Raw genomic sequence first — 27,052 nt, 5'->3', positions numbered from 1 at the left:
TGTGTGTGTGTGTGTGTGTGTGTCAGTAGTATTATGTGTGTTACGGGGAGAAGGTTATACACTTATCTTGCCCCGTTTCTCAACCGCGTTTATAAATAGCACGTCTGTGTCTGTTCCCTCTCTCTCTCCCCTTTTTCCCCTTGGGATTTGTCTGCTCAGTCTTGTGCTCACATTTCTGTTCCTGTCAGTCCTTCCTCAATAACAGTCAACAGGTCTCCCTGGGCAATCTCCCCTAGCCACCCCTCCTTTCCGCTTTAAATCCCCAGCTGCTTAATTCCTGGGAGTTGACCTTGTGTATAATACACATGTTGTACGCCAGAACTGGACGAGTCTGTTCTGGGTTAATGATTCAGTTGTGTAGCGCACCACACCATCGCTCTGTTACGACTCTGGGAGTCTCTTGTTTCTCCGCCTCCTCCTCCTCCATACTGGTGGCGCTATCTCCCACTACGCCAAGCTCCACTCCGGTTAACCCCACGTCCACTCACCACTCAACCCTAGACAAAACGGGCGGTCCTGATCCCACTCCAGTCAACCCACGTCCAGACAGGTCCGCCTTAATCACATCAACCGCTGCTTCCCCCAGCATCCGTGTCTCAGAGACCGTTGACGTACACAGCAGCGGCAGTTCCTGTTTACTCCCCTCCACCCGCTCTTCCAGCAGGGTTCCCCCCAGCCCTCTTGTCTGCGTGCGGACGCCGCGGATATACGAGTCTCGGGTCGCATCCCTTGCTCCCTGTCTCGTATATTAAGCTTAATTATGTAAAACTGAAAGGGATAACATTACCGAGGGAATACATTATTTGCAGTTTGGCGTATGTGTGTTTAGGTGGTTGGACGCATGTGCTTGTTGTCGCGTGTTTTTGTTTGTGGTTGTGTAAGTACTCTCTCTCTCTCTCTCTCTCTCTCTCTCTCTCTCTCTCTCTCTCTCTCTCTCTCTCTCTCTCTCTCTCTCTCTCTCTGTACAGAGGAGAAACTCGTCATTATCATTATAACTGGTCGAGCTTCGCCCTTTGTCTCTTTTCATCACTAAGACCATAGAGCTGCAAAAGCCTGGTGGAGAGATCATATGGCTTTACCGCCTCCGCCACCACCACCGTAGCCTACAGCAGCAGCCGCCACCACCACCCACCACCACACACAGGGCAAAAGTTTCTCTCGCGCCTCGTATTGTCTCTTCTAAAGGTATATCCACCCATTTTCTAAGAGACCTTTCAAAGTGTCCCTTTTAAATATCAACCAATACGTCTAAAAACGTCTTGTTCACCCTGGAACGCCTCCTTCGAAGATACCCGCTTCCTGCACTTGCAGTTTTGAAAGTGATGATGTGAGATCTTACCTTGTGGTTTAGAAAGAGGTTTCTTTCGATCTCGTGAGCACCGCGTGGGAGCTGCAGTACAGGGAGGTTAAGCAAGAAGAGCCTCAGGCTACATGTCAGACGTTAGCCGTATCCATCACCGTCCCAGTGTGGTTTTCAGTGTTCCAGAGTGACTTAGTGGTCACACTCAGTAGACAGCAACTCGGAATAGATGTTTCCTGTTCACTTGACCTAATAGATCTTTGATCTTGTGATGGGAAGCTTGGCTGACGGACTTTAAGGTGGAACGTGATGGTTAACTTTTCGAGCACAGGGGCAAGTGAGGCCCTTGCTGTCATTCGCAGTGGGTCTCGCCCGTCGCGCTCAAGGATCGTACCATCGTACTTAAGGGGGTTTAGAGTCACACCTCCAGTGTAGGCCATTAGATGGATGATCATCTCTGAAGTGATGATTTTAGGATGGTGGAACTTGGTGAAGAACGGTCATTAAGCCGCCATTGCGATCCTTTACATGCCGACTTTGCACGGCATCCCAGCAGAGTTTCGCCTCGCCTCCTCCTCCTCCAGTAGTGTCTGGTTGTGTAACCTTTTGCTGCTCCATCACCTTGATAACCTCTGATGACCTTGGATAATCTCCTGACCCATGCTAACCCTGATGAATTGTGCTAACTAGAGATACAATTTATCTTTTTTTCTGCCTCCAGCCTCATTACATGCAGTGATTTTGTAATGATTTCTAACGATTCATCCCATGTGACTTCCACTGGCTTTGATGACTTAGTGTTGACTGCATTGATCTGCTCAAGCACCTGATAGTATCGAATGACCCCCCTAGACGACCTTTGTTGACCTGAGATACGGATGACGGAATGCCATTACCATCAGTTAACGTCCCGGGTTCTACAAGACAGACGACAGATGTCATTTTGGCCTAGGGGCTGCCTTCGACATTCACTGTAGCAAACATTGAGAGTTAGTTACAGTGTTAGGTAATGTTACTTTCAGTGCTAGTGTGGTTACAGTGCCAGTGAGATTTACAGTGATAGTGCGTTAAGCGTTGGGGCAACGACCGAGTCACTTCCTTCACTCTCCCCACCCCCATCATACCTTCCCTCTCCCCACCCCATCATACCTTCCCTCTCCCCACCCCATCATACCTTCCCTCTCCCTTCCTCATCACCCATCATACCTGTCCTCTCCCCTCCTCATCACCCATCATACTATCCCTCTCCCCTCCCTTTTTCTCTTTTCTTCTCCCTTCACTCCCTCTCCCCTCCCTTTCTTTCGTTCCTTCTCCCTTCACTCCCTCTCCCCTCCCTTTCTTTCGTTCCTTCTCCTTTCACTCCCTCTCCCCTACTGTGGGGGAAGTAGATAGCCGCCCAGATCTAACCAGTGCGTCTTACCGAAGCAGTAGGCGCCGATGTACTCCTCTCCCGCTGCCTCAGCTTGCGGTTAATTTTCAATCCGAGGGAGTGTGTGATGCGCATATAGAGTGTGTGCCGGACGGCTTCCCTGGTTTCCGTCAGAGTAGGTGGAGTAGGCCTGTGGTGATGGGGGAATCTCTCCAACCCCCGTCGTCTTTATTGGCGTCGTCGTCCTCAATATGGCGCCCCGTAAATTGCTTCAAGTGCGGCACATAACCACTAATCGCGGTGGAAGGTTGTGAGGTGGATGGATGGCATGGGTGAGGGGGGGAAGGTGTACTGGGGCTTTGTGCTGTGTGGTTGGGTGGGGCACTTGTGTTGTCTTCTGTGTTTGTATGAGGGTGGATGAGGCACTGTGTGTGTGTGTGTGTGTGTGTGTGTGTGGGGGGGAGGCAGTGTGTGATATATGTGGGTAGGGCAGTTGTGGTGTGTTTATGCGCGCGAGTGTGTGTGTGTGTGTGATGCTTGTGGATGGGACACTCGTGTGGTGTGTCCGGGTAAGGCATTACGTGTTGTGGACAGGACAGTTTGTTATATTGGTAAGACACTTGGCCTTCAAGGTAAAGCACTGTGTTTGAGGGATGCGGTGTGGGCGGTTTAAAACTGGGGTTAAAGAGCGGGGATAGGAGCGAAGTGGAGTGGAGTGGAGTGGGGAAAGCGATGTGGGAGATTATTCAAGCTAATGGATAGCCTGAAAGAGAGAGAGAGAGAGAGAGAGAGAGAGAGAGAGAGAGAGAGAGAGAGAGAGAGAGAGAGAGAGAGAGAGAGGTAAGTAAAGTGCCTTTATCATGATGGTTGGGGGGGGGTCTGTGGTGTCCAATACTCTCTGGGCAGTGGACGGGGCGTGACGCCAGCGAGGTGGGGCGATGTGTAAGATCATATGGGTTGGTGGAGAGTGGTGATGAGAAACATGTTGCCCGAGACTGTAGGGGCGTAGGTGCGGCCAGGGGTTGGTGATGAATGGTGTCTTCAAGCCCACAGGAACGATGGAGGATAAGTAGCTGCTAATGGCGTTTTAGAGCCAGTGGGAGGGAATAATGATGTGAGGGATGGTTTATTGAAGCCTGGTAGAGAAATGGTGGGTTAGAGATGGTGATCGCGACTCTGGTGGAGCCTGTAGGAGTGTTGGGCGATGGGGACTTCTTGTGGTTGTGGTAGAGGAATCTGCGGGAGGGTAAGGCGGTCAGGGGGGATGTAATCTGGGTGAAGGGAAACAGGCCAAAGGCTTGGGTTGTGGTGGTAATGAATGGTTTAGGGGAGCGTGCGTGAAGGTTACAAGGTAAAAAAGGGAGAGCAGAGCGGTGAAAGGGAGAGCTTGTAGAAGAGTCAGGTGGCAAGTAGTGTTGTAGGGGAAAGCTGTTGGAGAGTTGTGTGACAAGCATTTTGATGGAGGGTGGTGAAGGAGAGCAGGGTGGCAAGCAGTGATATAGGGATGTTTCTTGGAAGGATGTGATATATGAAGGGAGTCCTGCCCGAGGGAGGTAGTGAGGGGTGATGCCATGAGAGTGGTCGAGGGAAGCCTCCTGGAGGGAGGGTGGTGAGGTGCGGTGTTGTGAGGAGTGGAGGGAAGGTGGTGAGATGCGGTTGCGTAAGGGGAGCCTGTGGGTGTTCGTGATGCGTGTCGGGAGGAGATGCTCTAAAGATGGTATTCTCGCGAAGGATGTGAAGTAGGTTCACTGTCGGACTTTTGTCTACGTGGAACATTTTGTTATAGAGTGAATCAATTTTTTTCTTCGGAAGAGTGTGTTAATCCTCTTTGAAAGAAGGTGAATATTTTTGTCAAGAGATAGCAGATATCTTTGTCAGAGTAGAGTGGGTAGCTCTTGACCAGCGATGGAGTTGGACGGAGAGGATAAAGCCCCTACGTATGGTAGGAAGGAGAGAGAGAGAGAGAGAGAGAGAGAGAGAGAGAGACTTTGGCAGCCATCGGTGAGGAACAGTGTTGGGTAGTAAGACAAGTGACGGTGGATTGTGACCAACATGAGGAGTGAGTGGTAGTGGCAGGGAGGTGTTTTGACTCGCCTCAAGGGATAAAATACTGAGGAGGTAGGTTGTGGTATCGGCATCGAAGTATGACCCGGCTCGGAGGTAATGTATGATTTGAGTGTGACCTTGGGTGGAGGGTGAGAATGACTGGTTGGGGGGTGAGGTCGGTACTGTATATGATGTGTCCAATATTTAGCGTCCTGTTTGGGTGGAGGGGAGCGTGACGGGCGCGGGAACTGAAGGTGAAGTCCCACCAGGGAGGTACAGTTTTAAATCAGGAATCAAGGGGAGAAGTAGTAATGGGGAGGGGAAGCTCCCCTAAGTACAGGATGGGGGGGGAAAGGTGGGGAGGAATATGGGGTGTTGGTGTCTCTGGGATTCTCTCTCTCTCTCTCTCTCTCTCTCTCTCTCTCTCTCTCTCTCTCTCTCTCTCTCTCTCTCTCTCTCTCTCTCTCTCTCTCTCTCTCTCTCTCTTACGCATTATATATCCCTCAAGGTTCCGGGGGCTCTTCCTCCCCTCCCCCAACCGGAGAGCTCAAGGAATCGGGAATTACTGAAGATTGGCAATATGGCGGCGGTGTGTCCAATAATGGTCTACAGCTGTTGTTGTTGTTGTTGTTGTGTCGTGGGCAGGAGAGAGAGAGAGAGAGAGAGAGAGAGAGAGAGAGAGAGAGAGAGAGAGAGAGAGAGAGAGAGAGAGAGAGAGAGAGAGAGATGGTGGGGCAGCAACCACACTGACGGCGGAGGGTAGTAGAGAAGTGTGTGTGTGTGTGTGTATATATATATATATATATATATATATATATATATATATATATATATATATATATATATATATATATATATTAAAACGGTCATTTTAAGGGCTACTATCTCATCATACCCAAAGACCTCACTGTTACCGTTAATTCACTTTTGTCTTAAAGATTTGATAGCCATACTGTTGTGTTAACGGCTCTTCATAGGTTTTCTTGGCTTACCTTGATACGGTCGAGGCCGTAGAGGTGTGTGTGTGTGTGTGTGTGTGTGTTTGTGTTTCACGGAAAGGATAATGTGATCGTTGTTACACGGGTATGTGTTGGCATACAGTCATATGTTAATCATATACTAGCAGATTCGGGCCCTCGTCTGCTCGCTCCTGCAGAGGGCTTCCACTCTCATCTACGATAGCCACCACACCCTGAACAGCGGATGGCATTATTCAGTGGTATAACCATCCACTCCATTTTTCCCTCTCCATACCTCCCATATTGACGGCACAGCCCTTCCCCGCTCGGCCATAGAATATTTGATTTACAATTGTTATTTTTGTAATCCGATTTTGAATACTCGTATTGCCTTGTGGTTCTGATTGGATCCAGTATAATCCAAAATGTAATTTCTCTGGATAACCTAAACGCTACAAATTATCCACAAAAAATTCGAGCATTGCTGGTAGATGTTTTGCAGCACGAGGGAGTGTTTATACCGCCATCCACAAGAACCTAGTCGTATTTGTAGATTATTTTTCATCTCATTGATGTGTATTCAAGATATTTTCTTTGTTACTGTAAGTATATTTAGAATGCCACCGGTAGATATTTACCTCACTCCCAGCCGGCGCCTACACCGCTACTAGTAAACATTTACCCGAGCGGCAGTAAATGCAGCCGCTCCTGTAAAAGAGACAGAGCCGATTACCTCCCAAGTAAAACTGTGATACAACACGTGAGATGAAATGGTTGTATTTGTGTAGTTCCCACACTCCTGTATTTTATGAATGTAAAAGTGTGTAAAGAGCATCATTATCATGTAGGATGATGAAGATGCTTTTTATAATGATAAAAGAACCGCTTTTTATCCCTTGGAAATGTCCAGGTGAATCATACCATGTGAGAGGGCATTCCCTTGGCCCCTGTGGCATATGTGTAATGTCTGATTATGATGTGAGGGGGTGGAGATGAGGGATGGCTCAATCGATCGATGGTCGATCTTTTTGTGAGTTAGGATCTCTTGTAGACCTTTGGTGAATATGGACAATAGTATGGTGAGTCCGATTTACCATCCTGTTCGTAGCGGTAAGTCTTGATGGTAATGATTTTTAAGCAGGTTAGAGTAAGATTCATCTTCCCCTCAAGACTCGAGTGATGCTGATACATTGATTTTTTGAGGGGGTGAGAGATGTCGAATGGTGTGATGGAGGAGCGGAGGGTGAATGGTCTGCTGGTGGTTTTGGTGGAGGAGGAGTGTGGGGGGTGAATGGTCTGGTAGTTGTGGTGGAGGAGATTAGGGATGAATGGTCTGCTGGTGGTGATGGAGAAGTGTGAGGGCGAATGGTCTGCTGGTTGTTTTGGAGATGGAGGAGTGTAGGGGGTGAATGGTTCGCTGGCGGTAGAGGAACGTGGGTTGACCTCATGTTGTGGTGGGGAGGGCCACCAGTGGAGACAAGCGGAGAGGCCTTGAGGTTGGAGGGTGAATAAAACGTTAGGAAGCTCAGGTGAGGTCCTGTGGGGGTGAGGCCGTCTCCAGTTATCCAGGGGGAAGAGAAGGTTCGTTAGGGAGGCGCTGGAAGGTTTCTGAATGGAGTCACAAAGGACTCTCGTAAGGTAGGGGGAAAAGGCCTGCAGAAGGGGAGATGCTGTAAAATCTGTAGGGGAGAGAGAGAGAGAGAAAGAGAGAGAGAGAGAGAGAGAGAGAGAGAGAGAGAGAGAGAGAGAGAGAATGAGAGAGAGAGAGAGAGAGAGAGAGAGAGAGAGAGAGAGAGAGAGAGAGAGAGAGGGGGGGGGGGGCGTTAAGATGGGAGGTTGTGAAGAAATGCTTGGTTTGGAGGGGGGGGGGGTAATGAGGGAGGATGGATGTGAAAGGAGCGATAGAGAGAGAGGGGGCGGCCCAAGAGGGGACCAGGGAGGAAAGGTGGAGGGAGAAGCTGGAGTCAGGAAGGAGGGAAGGGAGGCTGCCAGGCCTACATGTCCCCCCCCTCCCCCTCACTCCCTGGGTATTTGGTTTTCAGACGTTAATTTCCGGTTATATGAGGCGAGCCAAGAACCTCCCCGACCATATCATCGAAAACCTATAATGGAGAGACCTTGTTGTTTCCTCATATAATGTGACTGTTAAGGACTTGCAAGGGGAAAAGAAATGTCTCTCTGTGTTTCGGTTCGGTATTTGAAGTCATCACCTTGTAAGGTCCTAGAATTAGAAGAAAAAGATTTTGGTTCTAAGATAATTAACAGTATTGTGTTATGATTTACTTATTTAGCGATACATTTTATCTGTATTTCTCTAAAGTAATTAGCTCTCCTCTTGTCTCTGTAAATAGGACTGCATCATGGCCGCGTTGCTTACGAGTGTGTTAAGAATGTGTGTATCAGTCTCCCTGGGTGTTGACAGACAACACCAGTAAGTGTGTATTCAGCTTCTTTAGAGTGTGTTGGTAGTAAACAGCAGCAGGTGGTGGTGTGTGGCGGCGCTAATGGACCTTGTGTCCATTAGCCAGTCCTGGGCCAACAGTCCAGGTCCTCTGGATCCGTTCCCTTAATAGCAGCCGCCCTCTTCCCCCCCTAAGGGCTTCTTCCTCCCTCCGCTGTGCCCCGGCATAGTCTTTTCATCCCTGCCAGCTGTGTCACCCTCGGCTGTCACTCCCTGTCAGCCGAGTCCCCTTTGGCTGTCTCTTATAGCTAGCTATGTCTTCGTTTGCTGTCTCTACCTCTTCTGGTGTTCCTCCATCCACCTGCTGTGGTGTCAATACTGGGGCCAGGTTGGAGCCCCGTTACAGATCACTGATTTAAGCATACCTGAAAGTATTACAGGTTGAGTTGGACAGATAAATCTATTAGGGAATGAGTTGTGTGTGTGTGTGTGTGTGTGTGTGTGTGTTTCCACTGCGACGGCGTCCGGGTGGGTCTGTTGTGACTGTGGCCCGGATGGCCCGTGATTGTGCCTGTCTGCTGCTGCCTGACTCAGAGTCGCTGGTGACTCTATATTTGTCTGTTACGACTGAGTGTATATCTTGTTTATTGTGGAAGTGAATGTTTTTGGCATTTGTGATAGATTGTGGATGTGTTTATCTGTGTTAGAACGACATATATATCTTGTGATGATGTTTCAAGTCTCTTGTTACTGTGTCTGGTGTAATTATGTGTGGTCTGTTGTTAACATCTCTTTTACGATTGTTTTAGTTCTATGAATGCAAGGTGTGATTGTCTGAGGTCACTTGTTGTCGTGAGTGTGTATGGTCTTTGCTATTATGTACGTATGTGTTTTGAGTGTGTATGTGTCTAGTCTAACACTACAGAAGTATTTCTTTACAGTTTTCTCAACACATTTCGTGCTTCAGTTTCTTGTGACAAGACAGACCTCTGGTTGCTCTGTATTTGCATTTTTAACAGAACTGTTCACTGTCGACACCATCGAACTGGTTTAGAAGCTTGAAAGTTGTGAACAAGGTTTGTGTGTGTGTGTGTGTGTGTGTGTGTGTGTGTGCGTGTGTGTGTGTGTGTGCGTGTGTGTGTGTGTGTGTGTAAAATTACGTATTTGAGCGGGGAGGGAGTTCTACACTCATGGGCCCCCCCAATTTCCTGAAGTTGCTCTTTGTGTGCATCTCTCAAAGAACTGCTCACCGTCAAACTGGTCTAGAAACCTGATTGTTATGGCCAAGGTTGTGTGTGTGTTTGTGGGTAACAACAGTGTCTTGGGGTGTTGTGATTGTGCATGTCGGCACTGTCATCAACCACAAAAAAAAAAAAAAAAAAACTGGGCACGACCGAAATCAACAGAGGAGACTTCGAAGCGTCGCCGGAAGAGAGATGAATATCATGGTTTACACATGAGGAGTAATGGAAAGTGGAGAGGGTCTTGCTCTCCAATTTACATTCAAAAATCATTCCCCTTATTTGCATGATAAGACATGATGGTCTTCAGTAAAAGGAGAAGGTGCCATACATCGCCAGAAAACTACGTAAACATCCATGGTCCAAAACTGTCCCAGTCGCGTTCTGCCTCGCCCCAAACATCCAGACACCAGAAACCTCACTGGACGAAAATAGCAAAAAGAAAAATTGTACCTAATTAGTGTCCTGTGGACTGCGGGCTCAAACAACCTGACTGGTCAGGAGGAGAGAAAAAAATGCGTTGCAGCTTGGTCCGAAAACGAACTTTGGGGTTAGAGACGAGCCTTGGGTATGGATATTTTATAGTGCATTTGTGACTACATGCTTGTTCACTGCTCTTTTGAGACGTGTTTGGTATTTGGGGACTGCTTTCTCCTTTGTGGTAACTGCGAGGTTAGACTCTGTGCATATATCGCGATGTTGTGTCTGGGTTATGATTGTGTGTGTGTGTGTGTGTGTGTGTGTGTGGCTGTGCCTGGACTGTTAATGTACCCGGAGGTGTGATGCTGAGGCTAATTCTCTTGATTAACTACCTCTGTGTCATAGCTCTCCATGTGAGAATTAAGTATATTATCGCAGGTAATTCTTTTTGGGAAGCTGAAACGTCATTATGAAAGGCATATGGCTAAGACTAGCAAGAGAATTATATAGAATTATATAACTATATAGAATTTTACTCCTATATTACCTATAGTAATATGTTTTATGATGTTCTTTGTTTATTTGTGTGAACGCTCGCTTAGACTATATATATATATATATATATATATATATATATATATATATATATATATATATATATATTTATATATATATATATATATGTATATTACAGTAGCTGATTTGTCTGGATATGACCTCTGGTTATAAAACTTACCCTCGCGACACCTCTCTCTCTCTCTCTCTCTCTCTCTCTCTCTCTCTCTCTCTCTCTCTCTCTCTCTCTCTCTCTCTCTCTCGCCTCCCGGTCGGTCGGTGACCCTGGTTGGGAAGGTCACCTTGCGCTATGGTGTTTGTCGACTCTTGTTAATATTGCGCCTGCCAGAGATCAGGGGTCAGGTTGTCCCATCCTGCCGTGGAGGAGAGGACGTAATGTCTCATGGAGCGAGCAGAGATAATGGATTATAAGGGAGTAAATGATCGCATTTGATGCGGATAATCGTAGAATTCAATCCTGCTCTTCCATCGTATTTGATATCACTTGGAAAATTGTGGGGAAGATGCTTCTGATTTACGTAGATAAAAGCGCAGCTTCGGTCATCGAATAAGTGTTATGTTTACATATGTATTACGAAATATTATTCCCATATGACTACACACTCCAACTGAGCAGCCATCAGATGGTTTTTACCTCCATCAGTTGTTCGCAGCGTTTGCCTCGCATCCAGAGAGTAGCAGGAAAAGTTGCTTCATTTTTGATCCACCGAATGAGATATATTTGATGAAACAGCATAGGAAGTGTTGTCCCTTGGGGGGAGAGAACCTGTGGGTGTGTGAGTAGTCTCTCGACCCCCGCCTCCCCACGGCTGACCTCTGATGTTTGAACACTGCACAGCGTTAGGAGGAGGGGAGTGGTGGCGGAGGTGCTCCCTCCGCACTTCGCCACTAGCGCGTCCCGCTAGGAGGGGAGTGCTGGAAAGGGTGTTTTCCCCCCTCATCACTCCTGCACCGGCACCTCACGCCAGGACGGTGTGTGTGTGGAGGGGCGTCACAGGGGCGGGGCAGGGCGGGGCGTGAACATGCTGCCTGAAAAACGTTAATGAGGGAAGGCGGGTTGCGTTCTGTCCCATCAGTCTGTTTGATCTGGCCCGGCGTCGGTGTACTTAACTGCCTAGCGCATGGCTCATGGCATTAGGTCATGACAGACGAGCTCACGAGAGAGAGAGAGAGAGAGAGAGAGAGAGAGAGAGAGAGAGAGACTTTTTCTTCAGAGGGTCCTGGTGTTACCTAGGACCCCTTTTCCAGGAGCTTCTGCAGCTCCAAGGCTGCGCTGCGTCCTGTAGGAGGGAAGTGTTGTACTCCTTTGGAGTAAGAAGTCTTCTGACCAGATTGTACTCCCAGTGATACACCCTCACCAAAGGTGACTCCTCTCGCGATTTAACCTGGGGCTGGTGGAGTCCAGCATTATATATATATATATATATATATATATATATATATATATATATATATATATATATATATATATATATATATATATATATATATATTTTTTTTTTTTTTTTTTTTATACTTTGTCGCTGTCTCCCGCGTTTGCGAGGTAGCGCAAGGAAACAGACGAAAGAAATTCCCCAACCCCCCCCATACACATGTACATACACACGTCCACACACACAAATATACATACCTACACAGCTTTCCATGGTTTACCCCGGACGCTTCACATGCCTTGATTCAATCCACTGACAGCACGTCAACCCCTGTATACCACATCGCTCCAATTCATTCTATTCCTTGCCCTCCTTTCACCCTCCTGCATGTTCAGGCCCCGATCACACAAAATCTTTTTCACTCCATCTTTCCACCTCCAATTTGGTCTCCCTCTTCTCCTCGTTCCCTCCACCTCCGACACATATATCCTCTTGGTCAATCTTTCCTCACTCATTCTCTCCATGTGCCCAAACCATTTTAAAACACCCTCTTCTGCTCTCTCAACCACGCTCTTTTTATTTCCACACATCTCTCTTACCCTTACGTTACTTACTCGATCAAACCACCTCACACCACACATTGTCCTCAAACATCTCATTTCCATTACATCCATCCTCCTGCGCACAACTCTATCCATAGCCCACGCCTCGCAACCATACAACATTGTTGGAACTACTATTCCTTCAAACATACCCATTTTTGCTTTCCGGGATAATGTTCTCGACTTCCACACATTTTTCAAGGCTCCCAAAATTTTCGCCCCCTCCCCCACCCTATGATCCACTTCCGCTTCCATGGTTCCATCCGCTGACAGATCCACTCCCAGATATCTAAAACACTTCACTTCCTCCAGTTTTTCACCATTCAAACTCACCTCCCAATTGACTTGACCCTCAACCCTACTGTACCTAATAACCTTGCTCTTATTCACATTTACTCTTAACTTTCTTCTTCCACACACTTTACCAAACTCCGTCACCAGCTTCTGCAGTTTCTCACATGAATCCGCCACCAGCGCTGTATCATCAGCGAACAACAACTGACTCACTTCCCAAGCTCTCTCATCCCCAACAGACTTCATACTTGCCCCTCTTTCCAAGACTCTTGCATTTACCTCCCTAACAACCCCATCCATAAACAAATTAAACAACCATGGAGACATCACACACCCCTGCCGCAAACCTATATATATATATATATATATATATATATATATATATATATATATATATATATACTGTGTGTGTGTCATACATATTGCTTCCCAGACGGTTTTGGAAGGTCTCGATCCTCTCCCTTCCGTCGCTTTGATCTCTGAAGCAATTACCTGGGGCTGCAGGAGCAGCAGTAGCAGCAACAGTAGCAGCAGCAGGTACACAGCTCCTACCTGGGAACCGCTAACGACTCCCTCACTTCACACAAGAGACGGTATGGCATATGACGCCCTAGTGTGTGTGTGGGTCGTGGCCCAGGTATGATGACCTATGTGTGGGAGGAGTCCGTGGGCCGAGCTAATGCCTGGGAGCAGCTCCGCTACCTCGCCTCGTATCAATTAAACAAACTGTCCTGGGGCTTATGTCACACCGCCAGGACCCGTAGTGTCAGTAGCGTTCCTGAAGGAGGAGGCCTCGATGCAGAACCATACAACATATATACACGATTTTCAAGTGTAAATGCCCGCTACGTTTTGTAAATAACACGAGAATCGTTTACAGAGTTGTGGGTCGTATTTTTCTGTATTTGTTTTGCATTTCAAGTGTAAACACGCAAGTTAACTGCCTCATGCCGTGTGTCAGAACAAAATTTACCTACCGTAGTCTTTAGACAGTGCGTGGATGGTTAGTGTGTGAGAGGGTTGGTGTGAGGGCTGTGTAGGAGGCAACTCAAACAGTAGCGTGTGGTGAGGAAGGACGTAAAAATGACTCGCATGGGCTTGCTTCACAGGTCTCGCTCCTTCGGTCACCGCTCTGTTTCTGTTCTATTGTGATGTATCCAGGGATGCATTTGAATTTTTTTATGAATCATTAATTACTTTTCTTTATTATGAATTGTGGTTTGTAAGGTGTGATTGGGTTGTAGATGTGTATCCAGTGATTTTTTTGCTTTTTGTAATGGGAATTGAGTGCCTTAAGCATGATTTTCCCTTACATGTTGAACCACAGGACATGCAGCAACCAACTCAGGCGAACGGTGACGCAAAGGCACACGTCCCTCATAAGCATGAGGTTCCATGTCTTTGTCACTGACGTGTTCACTGTACTTTTTAACTGAGGAGGAGAAGGAGGAATAAGAAGAGCGTAAGAACAGTCTGTTGTACAGATATGAGAGATTAGGTGAGGAAGCCATAAGGGTATAATAGGAGACGAGGAACAGTTTCACGAGGGTAATGTTCGTTGACCATATTGTTTCTTGCGGTGCCTGCTAATAGTTTATACAGCCAGGGAGAAGCCACACGCTTGACGAGCCATGATTCATGTCTGCCTCTGGCGCTCGTGCTCGACAGCGACCACCGTAACTGCCGCCGACCCTCAGGGCAACAGAAACATCTTTTGCTGATACCCACAACCGCTTTCATTTATCTTATTTCAATGTGGGTTTATTTAGGTATTTCTTTCCACTCTTTTTTTTTATTTTCTCTGGTGGCTGCGTATGAACAGCGGACCCAGCACGACGGGAAGCGTTAATGTAGACATACCGCCCACCACCACACAGCCTCTGCCGTCTGGCTCCTCCTTGCTGTAGCAGCCCTCCCTTACTCCTCTTGACTCCCTGAGTTTGATATTGGCTTATGGACTCGAGTCACAGTGTTGGGATTATTTGGTCTCAGTAGGCTTAAGCATTTGATGACATATATATATATATATATATATATATATATATATATATATATATATATATATATATATATATATATATATATATATATATATATTCCTACGAGTTCACGGGGAAAATGAAACTCGATAAGTTCCCAAGTGCACTATCGTGTAATAATCGCATCATCAGGGGAGACACAACACAGTCGGTTGATATGCAATGAAGAGACGTAGCTAGGACGCCATTTGGTAAACATGCATGTTTACCAAATGGCGTCTTAGCTACGTCTCTTTGTCGTATATCAACTGACTGTTATATTTCTCTCTTGTGTTTACCCTGATGATGCGATTATTACACGAAAGTGCGCTTGGGAACTTGTCGTGTTTCATTTTCCCCGTGGACTCTTAGGAATATACTTGATCACGCGCAAAATTGTAGTCCTTTCCAATATATATATATATATATATATATATATATATATATATATATATATATATATATATATATATATATATATATTACAGCTGCCGCTGGTGCTCCTCTCTCTCTCTCTCTCTCTCTCTCTCTCTCTCTTGTGTATGTGTTTGTTTATCACAAAGTTTTTGTGTCTCTTCCCTCACGCGTGAGTCTTGTGTGCATGCGAGTCTCGTTGAGGGTGTATGCGGCGTGTTGGGACACCTCTGTGCCCAGTGCCCCAGTCGGCAACGCTAGCTGCCGCACGTCATGAGACGAGGGTGTGTAAGGTGCCGGCGGTTAGTGGCACCCGAGTGCCCCAATCAGCAACGCGGGTGGCACACATGATGAGCGGCGAGGCGGCCTTCAGTGTGGCCCGGGCAACCATCGGGCACGCAGGGATCTGTACCTCGCTGCCCGAGGGTGTAGGGTCCTCCTTGAGCCAGTGACTGTGTGTTGTGATGGTGCAGGAACGGAGAACAGCCTCGCGTGGTGTGTTGTGAGGGTCGTGACGGTGTTGTAGGGTTATACTGTTTGATGGGGTAGTGACGGTGTTGTAGGGTTATACTGTTTGATGGGGTAGTGACGGGGTTGTAAGGGTTATGCTGTTGATGGGGTAGTGACGGGGTTGTAGGGTTATACTGTTTGATGGGGTAGTGACGGGGTTGTAGGGTTATACTGTTTGATGGGGTAGTGACGGTGTTGTAGGGGTTATGCTGTTGATGGGGTGGTGACGGGGTTGTAAGGGTTATGCTGTTAATGGGGAGTGACGGGGTTGTAGGGGTTATGCTGTTAATGGGGAGTGACGGGGTTGTAGGGGTTATGCTGTTAATGGGGAGTGACGGGGTTGTAGGGGTTATACTGTTAATGGGGAGTGACGGGGTTGTAGGGGTTATGCTGTTGATGGGGTAGTGACGGTGTCGTGGAGTTGTTGTTGATGGGGCGTGACATTTAGGTGCAATGTTGGCGGTGTTGTGAGATGTTGCTGTGAGCCTTAATGGTGAGTTGTAGGGCAGTCGATGAGCACTTAAGGAGATCGTGTTGATGGGCTGCGACATTAAGAGGAAGGGTGTTTGAAATTGTTAGAGACAATTTTCAGGGTCTTCATCGTTTGTCTGCATCACTTCCGCTTTCTTGTGCAGTATCTGACGGGAAGTGGTAATTCGTGTCAGGCGTGATTCGAACAGGGCTGTATATGTGTGTGTGTGTGTGTGTGTGTGTGTGTGTGGCACTAAAATATGTTACAGTGCAGAAAGACGGGGGAAACTGGAGTGTTGCCAGAGGTTTTGCTGTGGTGTCTGCCTTGGTGAGGATGGTGGCGATGCTATATATCATACAAATGTAAAGTTGCTACTGCCTTTATGGTCGCTCCGCCGTTCCGCCTGGCTGGCGTCCTGATTCACTGAGCTCCCACCCCGGTGAGGGAGGCGGTGTCTGCCGCGGGCAAGGCCGTGGGTGTGTTCTCATCTGGAGAGCTGATGTGTTGGGAAGGGTCAGGGAGCCAGGCGGAGGTACCACACTCACGCGTAGCAAGACACGCTGTTGCGTGTGACGGACGGTAGCCAAGCCTTGCGCTGAGTAAGATACACTGGTTTTTGCCTAGAGTAGCTGGGGCATCTAATGGCCCTGCCTTCCCCTCACCCAGCTGCAGGTTGCCGTGCAGGGCACACACCGGAGTTAACCTTTATGTTCTTCACCTTTGATGTGTGGCGGGCAGCAGGTGGTGGTAAACACGACGGGGATCAAAGGTGGCAGCGTCTCCTCAAAGATGACAGTGGATGAACCTCGTTTATAATTGGTTTCCCGTGCGCGCCTCTCCGCTCCGTGGGCTACACCCACGGTGATGGCCAGTGATTCTCTACTTTCCCTACTTTGGGGGAAGAGGAGTCAGTGGACTGGTGTGACCAGATGGTCTGGACGGAGGGTGAGAGAGAAAGGCGCTCGGAGTGCAAGAGGATTATCCTACACTGGGACTTGGGCTCGCCATAAGGCCTCGCGACTGATGCAACATGCAAAAAGGGAATTCCAAACTCGACTCATGCAGAGAGTCGTTACGCTTGCCTTAGTGCAGACGTGTTGCGAGTCTGCAGGAGGAACGTCCGTCCACACACTTGACTAGTCATTGAGAAGTGCAGCGTTCGACACTCACCGGAGGAAGTGCTAATTAACTTGGCAGCGCGCTGTGCAGGATGGATGGACTCACACAAAAAGTGACAGGTTTTCTCCGGGCTTAATTAACAGAGATGAGACACAAGTGAGGCGAGACTCGCGTGAAAAATCACATCATAAGGCAGTTGCGTCACAAGTGTGAGGCTGATGTGTGTGCAGACTTTAACCTTCCTCTCGCCGCGACGGCCTAGCCCCCAGCCCGTGTATCCTTCTTCACCTCCTGCCCAAGATACTGCTGCCGCTGCTGGCTGGCTGGCCTGGGGAGGTTGCCGAAGGGGGCTGCGCGTCCCGCTGGTGCCGCCGGTTTCCATCGGTGTCTGCTGCCTGATGGTTCACGAGCTGCCTGGCGTACAGACTCTCTCTCTCTCTCTCTCTCTCTCTCTCTCTCTCTCTCTCTCTCTCTCTCTCTCTCTCTCTCTCTCTCTCTCTCTCACCACAGAGCTGACGGTCGCTGTCTAACCCAGACCTTACACTCAGCCGGACCGATGATGAATGGTCGTAAAAGAGCGTGTTATTAATGGCCGCTTGAACTCAAGAGACCCTTCCTTCCACGGGAGAGAAGGCCTGGCTGTTCGAGAGACTCCACTGATTCTTATAGTGTGATAATTATGATACGGTCTCACTTCGTAGGCGGAATGCAAGGAAAAGTCCTCTTAGGCTAGGGAACCTAGAAGTAAAGTTATGGATGAGTTATTTTTTTTTTTTTGTAATTTTCTTATGTTTCTCTTGCGCGGCTGCTACTGTGTGTCTCACCCTTCTGGTGGTCGAGCATGTGAGCTCCCACTCCCAAAGTGTTCTCCCACGTGACCTCCCACTCCCATAGTGTTTTCCCACGTGACCTTCCACTCCCACACAGTGTTCTCCCACGCTCCGTCATGCATTCATGGCATCCCTAAAGACTTCATGGCCCATCATAAAACTTTCCCATGGGGGGGATGTGGCCTCATGAAAGTTTCAACGTGGCCCTCTGCTTGGCCTTCTGGCCTGGCCATTATTTACATGGGAGAGTGCCAGCCCCTCGGCTGCGTCAACCATGGAGGCATCAGGCTCGCATACCATCACCATTTTACACACAACATTTTCGTCCGTGTTTCCCCATGAATAAAATTCCAGGCTGCTAATTAAAACGTTTTCGTTTCATGTTTCTCTTGGTAACCATAACTGATATATATATATATATATATATATATATATATATATATATATATATATATATATATATATATCAACTGACTGTTATATTTTTCTCTTGTGTTTCTCCTGATGATGTGATTATTACACGAAAGTGCACTTGGGAACTTATCGTGTTTCATTTTCCCCGTGTACTCATAGGAATATACTTGATCACGCGCAAAATTGTGATCCTTTCCAATATATATATATATATATATATATATATATATATATATATATATATATATATATATATATATATATATATATATATATATATATTTCACATTTCATTATTTCCTTGAGCACGACGACACGACCTATGTATAAGTGTGCGACCCTTGAGCATTAGAGTATACGACCCTTGAACAGGACAGCGCGACCTTTTCTTTTTCTCGTAATATCCAGGAACTTATTCTAGTTTCAGTTTTCCAGAAGGGAAAGAGGATGAGAAGAGAGGGTACGAGAGCAGCGAATGATGAATAACGGAAGTAAGAATATGAATGAAACAGGAAGCAGGAGAATCCACAAGAGAAATAGGAATGAAATTTACGAGACCTTAAGGGAAGCAGTGGCAAGGAAGAGGTAAAGGCGTTGGAGAGAGAAAAGCGAAAATAGGGCGAATAGATGAAGGAGAGAAAATAGGAAAACTATAGGATATTTTCCTGCTTCAAATTTACAACCGACATGGATTCGATCGAAACATACTTTTTTTTTATCACCGTTGTCTTTCTCTCAATAAAAACTAAAAACGGAAAAAAAAATTATAGAGGTGAAACGTAGCGTAACCAGAGGATACGAGAGGGTTGACTATACGGACGAGAAAGGGGCACCATATCTGTCGTTAGAGGCTGAGCATATGGCCGGGGCTATGGCCGAGCTGTGGTTTTATTGGTGGGGTAAGGGGGTCGGTGCAGTTGACTCCGGCAGCATACCAAAGTGGACGTTATAGCTACCAGCTCACCCCGTCGTTGACTGGTTGTGGCCACTGGGGGTGGGTTAGTGGGTAGGTAAGGGACGTTAAAGGGTGGAGCTTAGGGGAGTGTAGGGGGTGGAGGGAAGGGCGTTTTAGAGCTGGGCGAGTGTGAAGGGGGGTGGTATGTTTGGGGAGTTTAGTGGGTTGGGGGATGGGTAAGCTGGGGGAGTGTAGAAAGGACTGCTGCGAGAGGAGTGAGGGGTTAGAGAAGGTTGGAGCTAGGGGAGCGTACGGGATAGAGGGAAGAGGGCCGGAGCCAGTGGAGTGTAGGGGGCGGGGGCCAGAAGGGATCGTGGCAAGGGTTGGAGGGAGGTGATTTGGAGAGTCGATGGAGGTAGCAGAGCGAGGGTGAAAAGGGGAATGATGGATGTGAGGGACTGAAGTGATCAGTGAAGATTGTGGACGTCGGGAGGTGACGACTGTAGGCAGGGTAGGGGTGGAAGAACGAATGTCAGAGCGATATTGTTCAGGGAATCTATGGCAGCTTGGAAGGTGAGGGAAAGACTGTGTGTTGCAAGGCGTTTGTGGAGGGGAGGTTGGAGGCAGAGGGAGGGAGCTACGACAGCAGCTGCCAATGTGAGGAGGACTGATGCAGTGGATGTCAATGAGGGTGTACGTGGCTGGAGGGTCAGACTGGGTATAAAGACGGGCTTGTAGAGTCGCATTGTGTGGGAGGAGGGTGATTGTGTGGCCTGGGTGGGCCGGGGACCCGCCACCACCATCAGGATGTTGCTGCTACCGTCGTGACCAGAACCTTAAGTCTTCACAACACACAGAACAGACGTAGACGCTCTTCACGTCTCTCTCCCAGCCACTGTACGTGCCTGATATTGGTAGGGTGTATAGAGGAGGTGCCTTGTATGGACCTGTAGACTCCCTGGAGGTTCCTATATACTCGTTTTATCTCCAAAAATCTAGAGGGAATGATACTTGGACCTTGCGTAGGGTCGCTGCTGGTCAGCGTTACCTCGTCCTGTGTGGGATCATAACTGGCCCGTATTCTTGTGTCCCAGGGAGCGACTGTTTTTGATGGGATATATGGGGAACAGATCCCCTAACTTAGGATATGTATGTGTATGTCGTAACCAGGAATGAGGTTAAACTCTTGTTAACATTTGAGTCCGGGATCTCAGTCATTGCTGTTGATAGTCGTATGTTATTATTAGGACGTTGTTGTTAGAGGCATGTGCAGCGAGGGCCCGTCTGCACTTTTGGGGGAGAAACTTTACTGTTGGTGTTGATGGTGAGGGAGAGCGAAGAGCGGGGCTACGAAGGGCTGCTGTTGTTGTGTTGGCAAGGACTGCAGCAGTAGGCAAGAACACACGAATTAACTCGCACGCATGCATTTACACACGCTCAATTTGCTTCACTCACTTTCTTTGTCGCACTTAACTCATACGCGTTAAAGGCAGACAGACAGACGCTTACACACACACACACACACACACACACACACACACACACACACACACACACACACACACACACTCAGAAAAGAATGCCTCCCTGTTGTAGTGGTTATTATTACTGACCATGAGTGAGTTTAGGCTCGCAGGGACTTGAACCCTGGGTAAGGCAGTCGCCCCACAGCCAATCCCAGCTCTTCATCCTCTCCTCGGAGTTGGTCTGTAAATGGGTAGGTACCCATTTATAGACCAACTTAGGCTAGTGTGTGTGTGTGTGTGTGTGTGTGTGTGTGTGTGTGTGTGTGTGTGTGTGTGTTCGCAGGAGTGAAGACTTCGTACATATACTCAAGGTTATGAGACGGGACAACACGAGTATAAAACTCTCTCCCCACAACACACACACACACACACACACACACACACACACACACACACACACACACACACACACACAGGTTGTCATAAACTTCAGATGGGATTGTTTAGCCTTTATATAATAACCCTATATATTTTTTTTTGTTTATTTGTGTAACTTTTCAGTGTCAAGAGTTGTTTCCACAATGAGAGTTTTGCCTTTTTTTTTCATTACTGGCTCCAGTGCTTTTTAGATATGTAATTTTCATGTTTTTTTTTTTTCCAACAACGACTGTGACTTAAGACTAGAAATAACTGGAATGATTTCGTGTATGAGAGAGAGAGAGAGAGAGAGAGAGAGAGAGAGAGAGAGAGAGAGAGAGAGAGAGAGAGAGAGAGAGAGAGAGAGAGAGAGAGAGAGAGAGAGAGAGAGAGAGAGAGAGTTTATTTACTCATTCATCTATGGTCCACGCTAGCCGAGATGTATCGTGACAGCCGTCGTGTGGGAGGGAGAGAAAGGCAGTTTTTCATCGCACATGACCGTAGCTCATTTCTGCGTGTAGACTCCCCCGCTACGCAGTGCGTAAATCATGCCTCATTCACCCCGGAGATTCCGGCTGTGCTAAGCCCCGTCGCCATTCATAAAATGTATTGATGTTTCTCCAGCAAAGTCCCACTGGCTTCCTTCCTGCATAAGGAAAGGAACCTGAGGATTTTTACCTCTGAATGTGTTCTGCTGGCTGGTTGGTCGGTCCGGGCCTCCTCCCTCTGCCCGCCGCCGGCTCACACTGGCCCTTTTCCCTCCCGCTTTCCCCCTCCCATCCCGCTCCGCTTCCGTGCAAAGATATATTTTTTTTTTCTAATTTGAGTAACTAATGCTTATTTTATTTATTCATTTATTTTCGGTGGCCCCGACTTTCACAAACTACTCGTGTTAAGATGGGCCTGATGTAGCAGGTCGGCCCCCTGGGGATGGTGTGGGGAGAAACATGGCATTCTTTGCTCGCCTTGTAATTGGAATTCCGGAAGAGGAGAGAGCAAGACAGAACGTAGATTAGTCCGCTATTAATCTTGGCTCGAGGGGATGGGGGGACGGCCGCTTGGCCTCTTGAATGGACGGAGGACGTATAGGGAAATTAGTACTCTCCTCCTCCTTGACTAACGACTTTTTCCCCGGGGTTGCGTGGTGAAAAATGATTAATAAGGTGATCAGAGAGAGAGAGAGGGTACCTTGATAGATGATAATAATCAGCCTGGCCAAGATTATTTCGGTGGTGTATTGAAAATCGATATCTTTTTTTTATGATTAAGAAATATGTCGGTAATGCGCTGGACGTAAAGAAGGAAAAGAAACAACAGATGATTAAGGTGATATTTTTTTTTTCTCCCAAGACCCCCCAGTGATGGAGATGCATGTATAGGGAACTCTTATTGGTGGTGGAGATGCGTGTGGAGGGAACGCTGGTGGTGGTGGTGATGCGTATATGGACAGCACTACTGATGGTGGTGGAGATGAGGGTACTGGGAGGTTAGACTTCTCCCAGATGACCTGGGATGGACTTGAAACACTAATTACCCCCTCGGATGTGCTTTAGTCCGGCAGTCACTCCTTTCACAGTTACCAGTAGGAGAAGCATTGGCGTCCGATGTGACGTAGTGGTTGATTCACCGCCAGATTGCTCCCAAGCAGATGTAGGCAAGCAGTATGACGTGCCTGCTTCCTGCTGCAGAATCTGGGGGTGTTATGACTGGGAGAGGAAATGGTGAAGTATCGCGTAATGTAACACAGCGTTGAGCACTATGTAACATTAGTACAATTTACGAAATGTTTATAGTGATCATTAAATATTAAACAACGAACCATTAGCTCATTTAGATAGATAATATGTGTGCTTATTTATTTTTAAACCGTCGAATGAAATTCCGTTAACATCGCATATTTATATATATATATATATATATATATATATATATATATATATATATATATATATATATATATATATATATATATATATATATATATATGTAACACTGCATATGATGAATCATGCAGTTAGATAATGCATTTAACACTTTATATCGTTGATGTCCTTAAAGTTTACTTAATGAAATCTCTTTCGTCAAATAGGAGAAGCCGATGGTAAATAAGAAAGTTCTTTTAAAAGGAAATCTGGAGGAGAAGCTTGGCACTTCAACTATTGGCGAGGGGCTGTGTGTCTATGTGTGTGTGTGTGTGTGTGTGTGTATGTTTGTAACTTTTCTCATACTTCGCACCGTCCGTCCAGACCTAAGTTTGTGGAACAGTTGATTAGCGAAGCGTGTCCATATTGTGGGGTTTAGGTGGCGTTGGAACCCCTAATGGAAAAGTCTGGACTCTAGCTAAGGCTGTGATTCATCAACATCATTATTTAAGATTTGGTTTTGTGGTGATTGGTGTTGAACCTGCGGTTTTCTAGCCTCCAGGGGTGCCTTAGGTCATCATATCCTGCTTGATACTAGGGGAACTTGTGTTCTTTGACTCCTATGTGGCCCTTGACCATCACAGGCTGCTGGCTTTCATGGGCCCCAGCGGTTCCTTGAACCAGCAGGGTGTCCCTAGCCAGCACACAGGCTGCTGGATCCTAGGAGCCCGCTGGGTCCTCCATTTCCACTTGGCCTTCACACGTCATGTGTTGCGTGGAAAGATCTGCCGTTACTCACGCCTCTCCCCTCTCACCACTCACCACCCTCTCTTGCCATTGACCGCAACTCGTCCCTTATACTCAGACCTTCATCGCCGACTCATCAACTTATACCCGCACCAACTACAGCGATCTTTACACCTTATACCCGCACCATTTGCGACAACTTCGCTTATACTCACACCATTTACAACCGCCCCTCCGTTACAGCGGGTACCCACAATAACGACCATATCCAGTGTACTTAACCGCACCAATTATCGACCCCCTGACACACTTGCACCCTGTATAGCAACCCATCCTTTCCTGCCTCACTATAAGCAGTACTGAATGCACCAGACTAGAGAACACAATCTCCACACCTCCCCTCTCACACCAAGGTCACCACCACCACTACTGCACACATAAAGCGCCGACGCATCACTCAACGCCTTCTTTTACCCCTTCCTTCTCCTCATCACCATCTGAGACTCCACACCCCACTGTCCTCATCGTTCACACTGTATCGTATCCTCATCCCACACTAGATCACTACCACCTCTACACAGGGCCTCCGCCAACGATTAAGGCCGACAGTGCCCTTGTGTTTCGCTCACATCCAAGGGGTGAAAGTAAGGTGAAGATGAATGGTTAACAATGGTGACTCGTAAAGGGTGTGTCAGTAGGGAAGAAGGAGTGAACATGTTAGACTTTCTCGGTACACCAGGATTAGCCACTGAGGCTGACTCCTCTGTCCTCCATGAAGAACGGGTTACTAATGCTACAGTCTCACTTGGAAGAGAAAGTTTTACGTGTCTTACCCTGCACGAGAAATATCCTGGATCAGTCCTAGCCTTACCTATCATAGTTTAAACTAATCTTAACCGAACCTAACCTAACCTAGCCTACCCTACTCTACTCTGCTCTACCGTGGCGTGTCGTGTCTTAACCTGACTTAACCTGACCGTTGTCTTGATATACATTTTATTGTGGGTACATACGTTTTACCAGTTGAACTGTTTATATTCTCTTTCGTATGCTAGCCAGCTAGTGGGTCTGTTTGCTGTTGTTACGTGGGCCAGCCACTAGTTTTGTTTACTGTTACGTGGGGCTGCCGATGGGACTCTGGTGTTGTTTAGTGGGCCAGCCAGTGAGTATTCTTACTGTTGTTACGTGATTTGGCCAGCTTGTGGGACTGTTTGACTATCGTGACGTGGTCCAACTAGTGGAACTGTTTACGTCGTGGAGAACAAAGCTGCTTTTGATAAACAGTGATTATGATACATTGGCCACTTAAAGCTACACCTACATTTTAGGCTTTTAAGTTACTGAAGCAAACAGGTTCTTGCTGAAGTTGTGATTATAGTGATTTTGAAACAAAATGTGGAGTTACGTGAGAGATTTACAAGGTTAGTGAGGATGTGATGTGGGGGTTGTGTGTGAAGCGGTGGTGTTGGTGGCTGTGGTAACGACGAATCGCGATAATTATGGCCACCCTTGTCTTCAAGAACATCTTCACCCTCAGAAGACCCGCCTCGCCCTTCTCCTCCAAAGTGTAAGTCTGTCGAAACCCTTAAGAAATGCACGACGAAAATACCTTATGGCTAAAGTGTGCATGGAAGTGGCTGCATCAAAAGCCTATGACTGAATGTCAAGCCAGAACTGTAGTTTTCTTCTTAAGTGCGTTTTTCTCTGAAGTCTAAGTGTCTGTGTCTCTGTCCGAGGGGCTGATGTCTTACCGAAGTGTGTCTAAGATTGGGTGATTGACTAACGTGTGTGTGTAAGTGTGTGTGTAAGTGTGTGTGTGTGTGTGTGTGTGTGTGTGAAAAGTACTCCATATTTCAAAATATGTTCTAAGCTAAATTTAGATTCTAATATTAGTTTCTCATTGAAATATTTTTATGTGAAGTATAAGTGAGAGAACTCCACATCCGTTTTTCATAATAAAAGAGAAAACCTTCCTGGAGTTTCTCGAATATTTTATGTGCATAATGCATCTTCTGTATTCCTTTATTGACAGTCTCCCCCACATTCCACGCTCCTGGATTACCCAAACAGTTTACCCTCCTCACAAGTGGCCTTGAGAACTCTCTCCATTCACAAAGTCCTTTCATAAATTCTCCCCTCATAGTTTAGTCCCACTCACCACTGTCCCTTACACATGTCCCTCATATTTTTTTACCCCTCTCTCTCTCTCCCGGCAGTCGTACGCCACATCTTTACCTCACAAAAGGCCTTGCACGTAAATTTCCACGCTACGTTGCCTCTCGAATGTCTTTCAGTCATGGCCTCCCAACAAGTGGTCCTTCTTGAAATACACATCGCCCTGTGAAATTCAGGGTGGGTGCGTGCTGGTGGTGATGTCGGGGGCAGGATGACCTCGGTGGATTCAGGTCCCGTCGTTCCAACGGCCACTGTCTATCCAACTGGCCCTGTATATCCTCCTCTCACCTCCGAAAAGGATCTGTCTTGCTGTATAAAGTCATTTAGGCGCCTGATGGTTCTCTTACGTGGCAGTCAAGTGGGGTAACTACATGTTTTTCGTGTACTTACGTCCTGTTAAGTGATGGATGGAGATGAAAAGGCCTCCATCCCACCCCCTACTTTTCTTTTTCTTTTTTCCTTTTTTTTGAGGGGTTGGACTGGCTGAGTTGTGATATTACACCGAGGTGATGTGAGTCGCTTAAAATGATAGTTCGTGTGTGTGTGTGTATATGCTTTACACACGACGTTTTTTCTCTATCCATTAGGCATCTTCTAGTGTATGTTAAAGATAAGTTACGCAATTTAACCTATACTTAACAAGACTTAGTAGCAGCATCAACACACACACACACACACACACACACACACACACACACACACACACACACACACAATGTATATAAGGTCAGACTCCAGCCATGATGGAAGTGCCTCTTACACTCGGGCAGCATTACCTGTGTGAAGGTCCGTTTCATCCCGTGGATTCTTGGCCATTGTCCTTAGCTGTGAGGGAAGGGCGTTATTGCCTCCATCCCTTGTGTCAGCAAAGTAATTTTAGAATATTTGTCAAGATATTATTAGACGAAGCATTTCAGTGATGGCGTGGGTGAAGGGCGCATACCAGGGGGGAGGATAGGCGGAGGGATGTACCGAGGTACGGTACAGTGTGTACAGTAAGTACATCGACACGGGAGGGTAGTGACTCAGCAGGTAATTGCTAGCTTTACGGTGCACGTTGGCTGGTGGCGGGACGAAGAAGGTCTTGCCACAGTTTTTACCCCATGACCACGACCACACGACCCCCTGAGCA

General features: G+C 47.2%; 1 protein-coding gene across 10 annotated transcripts in view; it reads left to right on the top strand.

Annotated features, from left to right (window-relative positions):
- Positions 1–27,052, top strand: part of LOC139765482 (uncharacterized) — an 843,718-nt gene that overhangs the window by 507,397 nt on the left and 309,269 nt on the right. The window contains exons 1-2 of one of the 10 annotated variants that reach the window (XM_071692906.1): positions 15,371–15,508; positions 25,074–25,312. The exons of 6 other annotated variants lie outside the window; for them this stretch is intronic. In XM_071692906.1, coding sequence (XP_071549007.1) covers positions 25,245–25,312 — 68 coding nt within the window. In that variant the 5' untranslated portion in view covers positions 15,371–15,508; positions 25,074–25,244. Of the gene's footprint in view, positions 1–15,370; positions 15,516–25,073; positions 25,313–27,052 lie in introns of those variants that run through there. 3 more of the 10 variants (XM_071692907.1, XM_071692908.1, XM_071692909.1) reach the window with 3 other exon arrangements.

Source organism: Panulirus ornatus, chromosome 55, assembly GCF_036320965.1.
Source record: "Panulirus ornatus isolate Po-2019 chromosome 55, ASM3632096v1, whole genome shotgun sequence".
In the NCBI taxonomy this organism is placed as follows: Eukaryota; Metazoa; Arthropoda; class Malacostraca; order Decapoda; family Palinuridae; genus Panulirus; species Panulirus ornatus.
The sequence above is the reverse complement of the archived record's forward strand: the minus strand, read 5'-3'. Positions and strand labels throughout refer to the sequence as shown.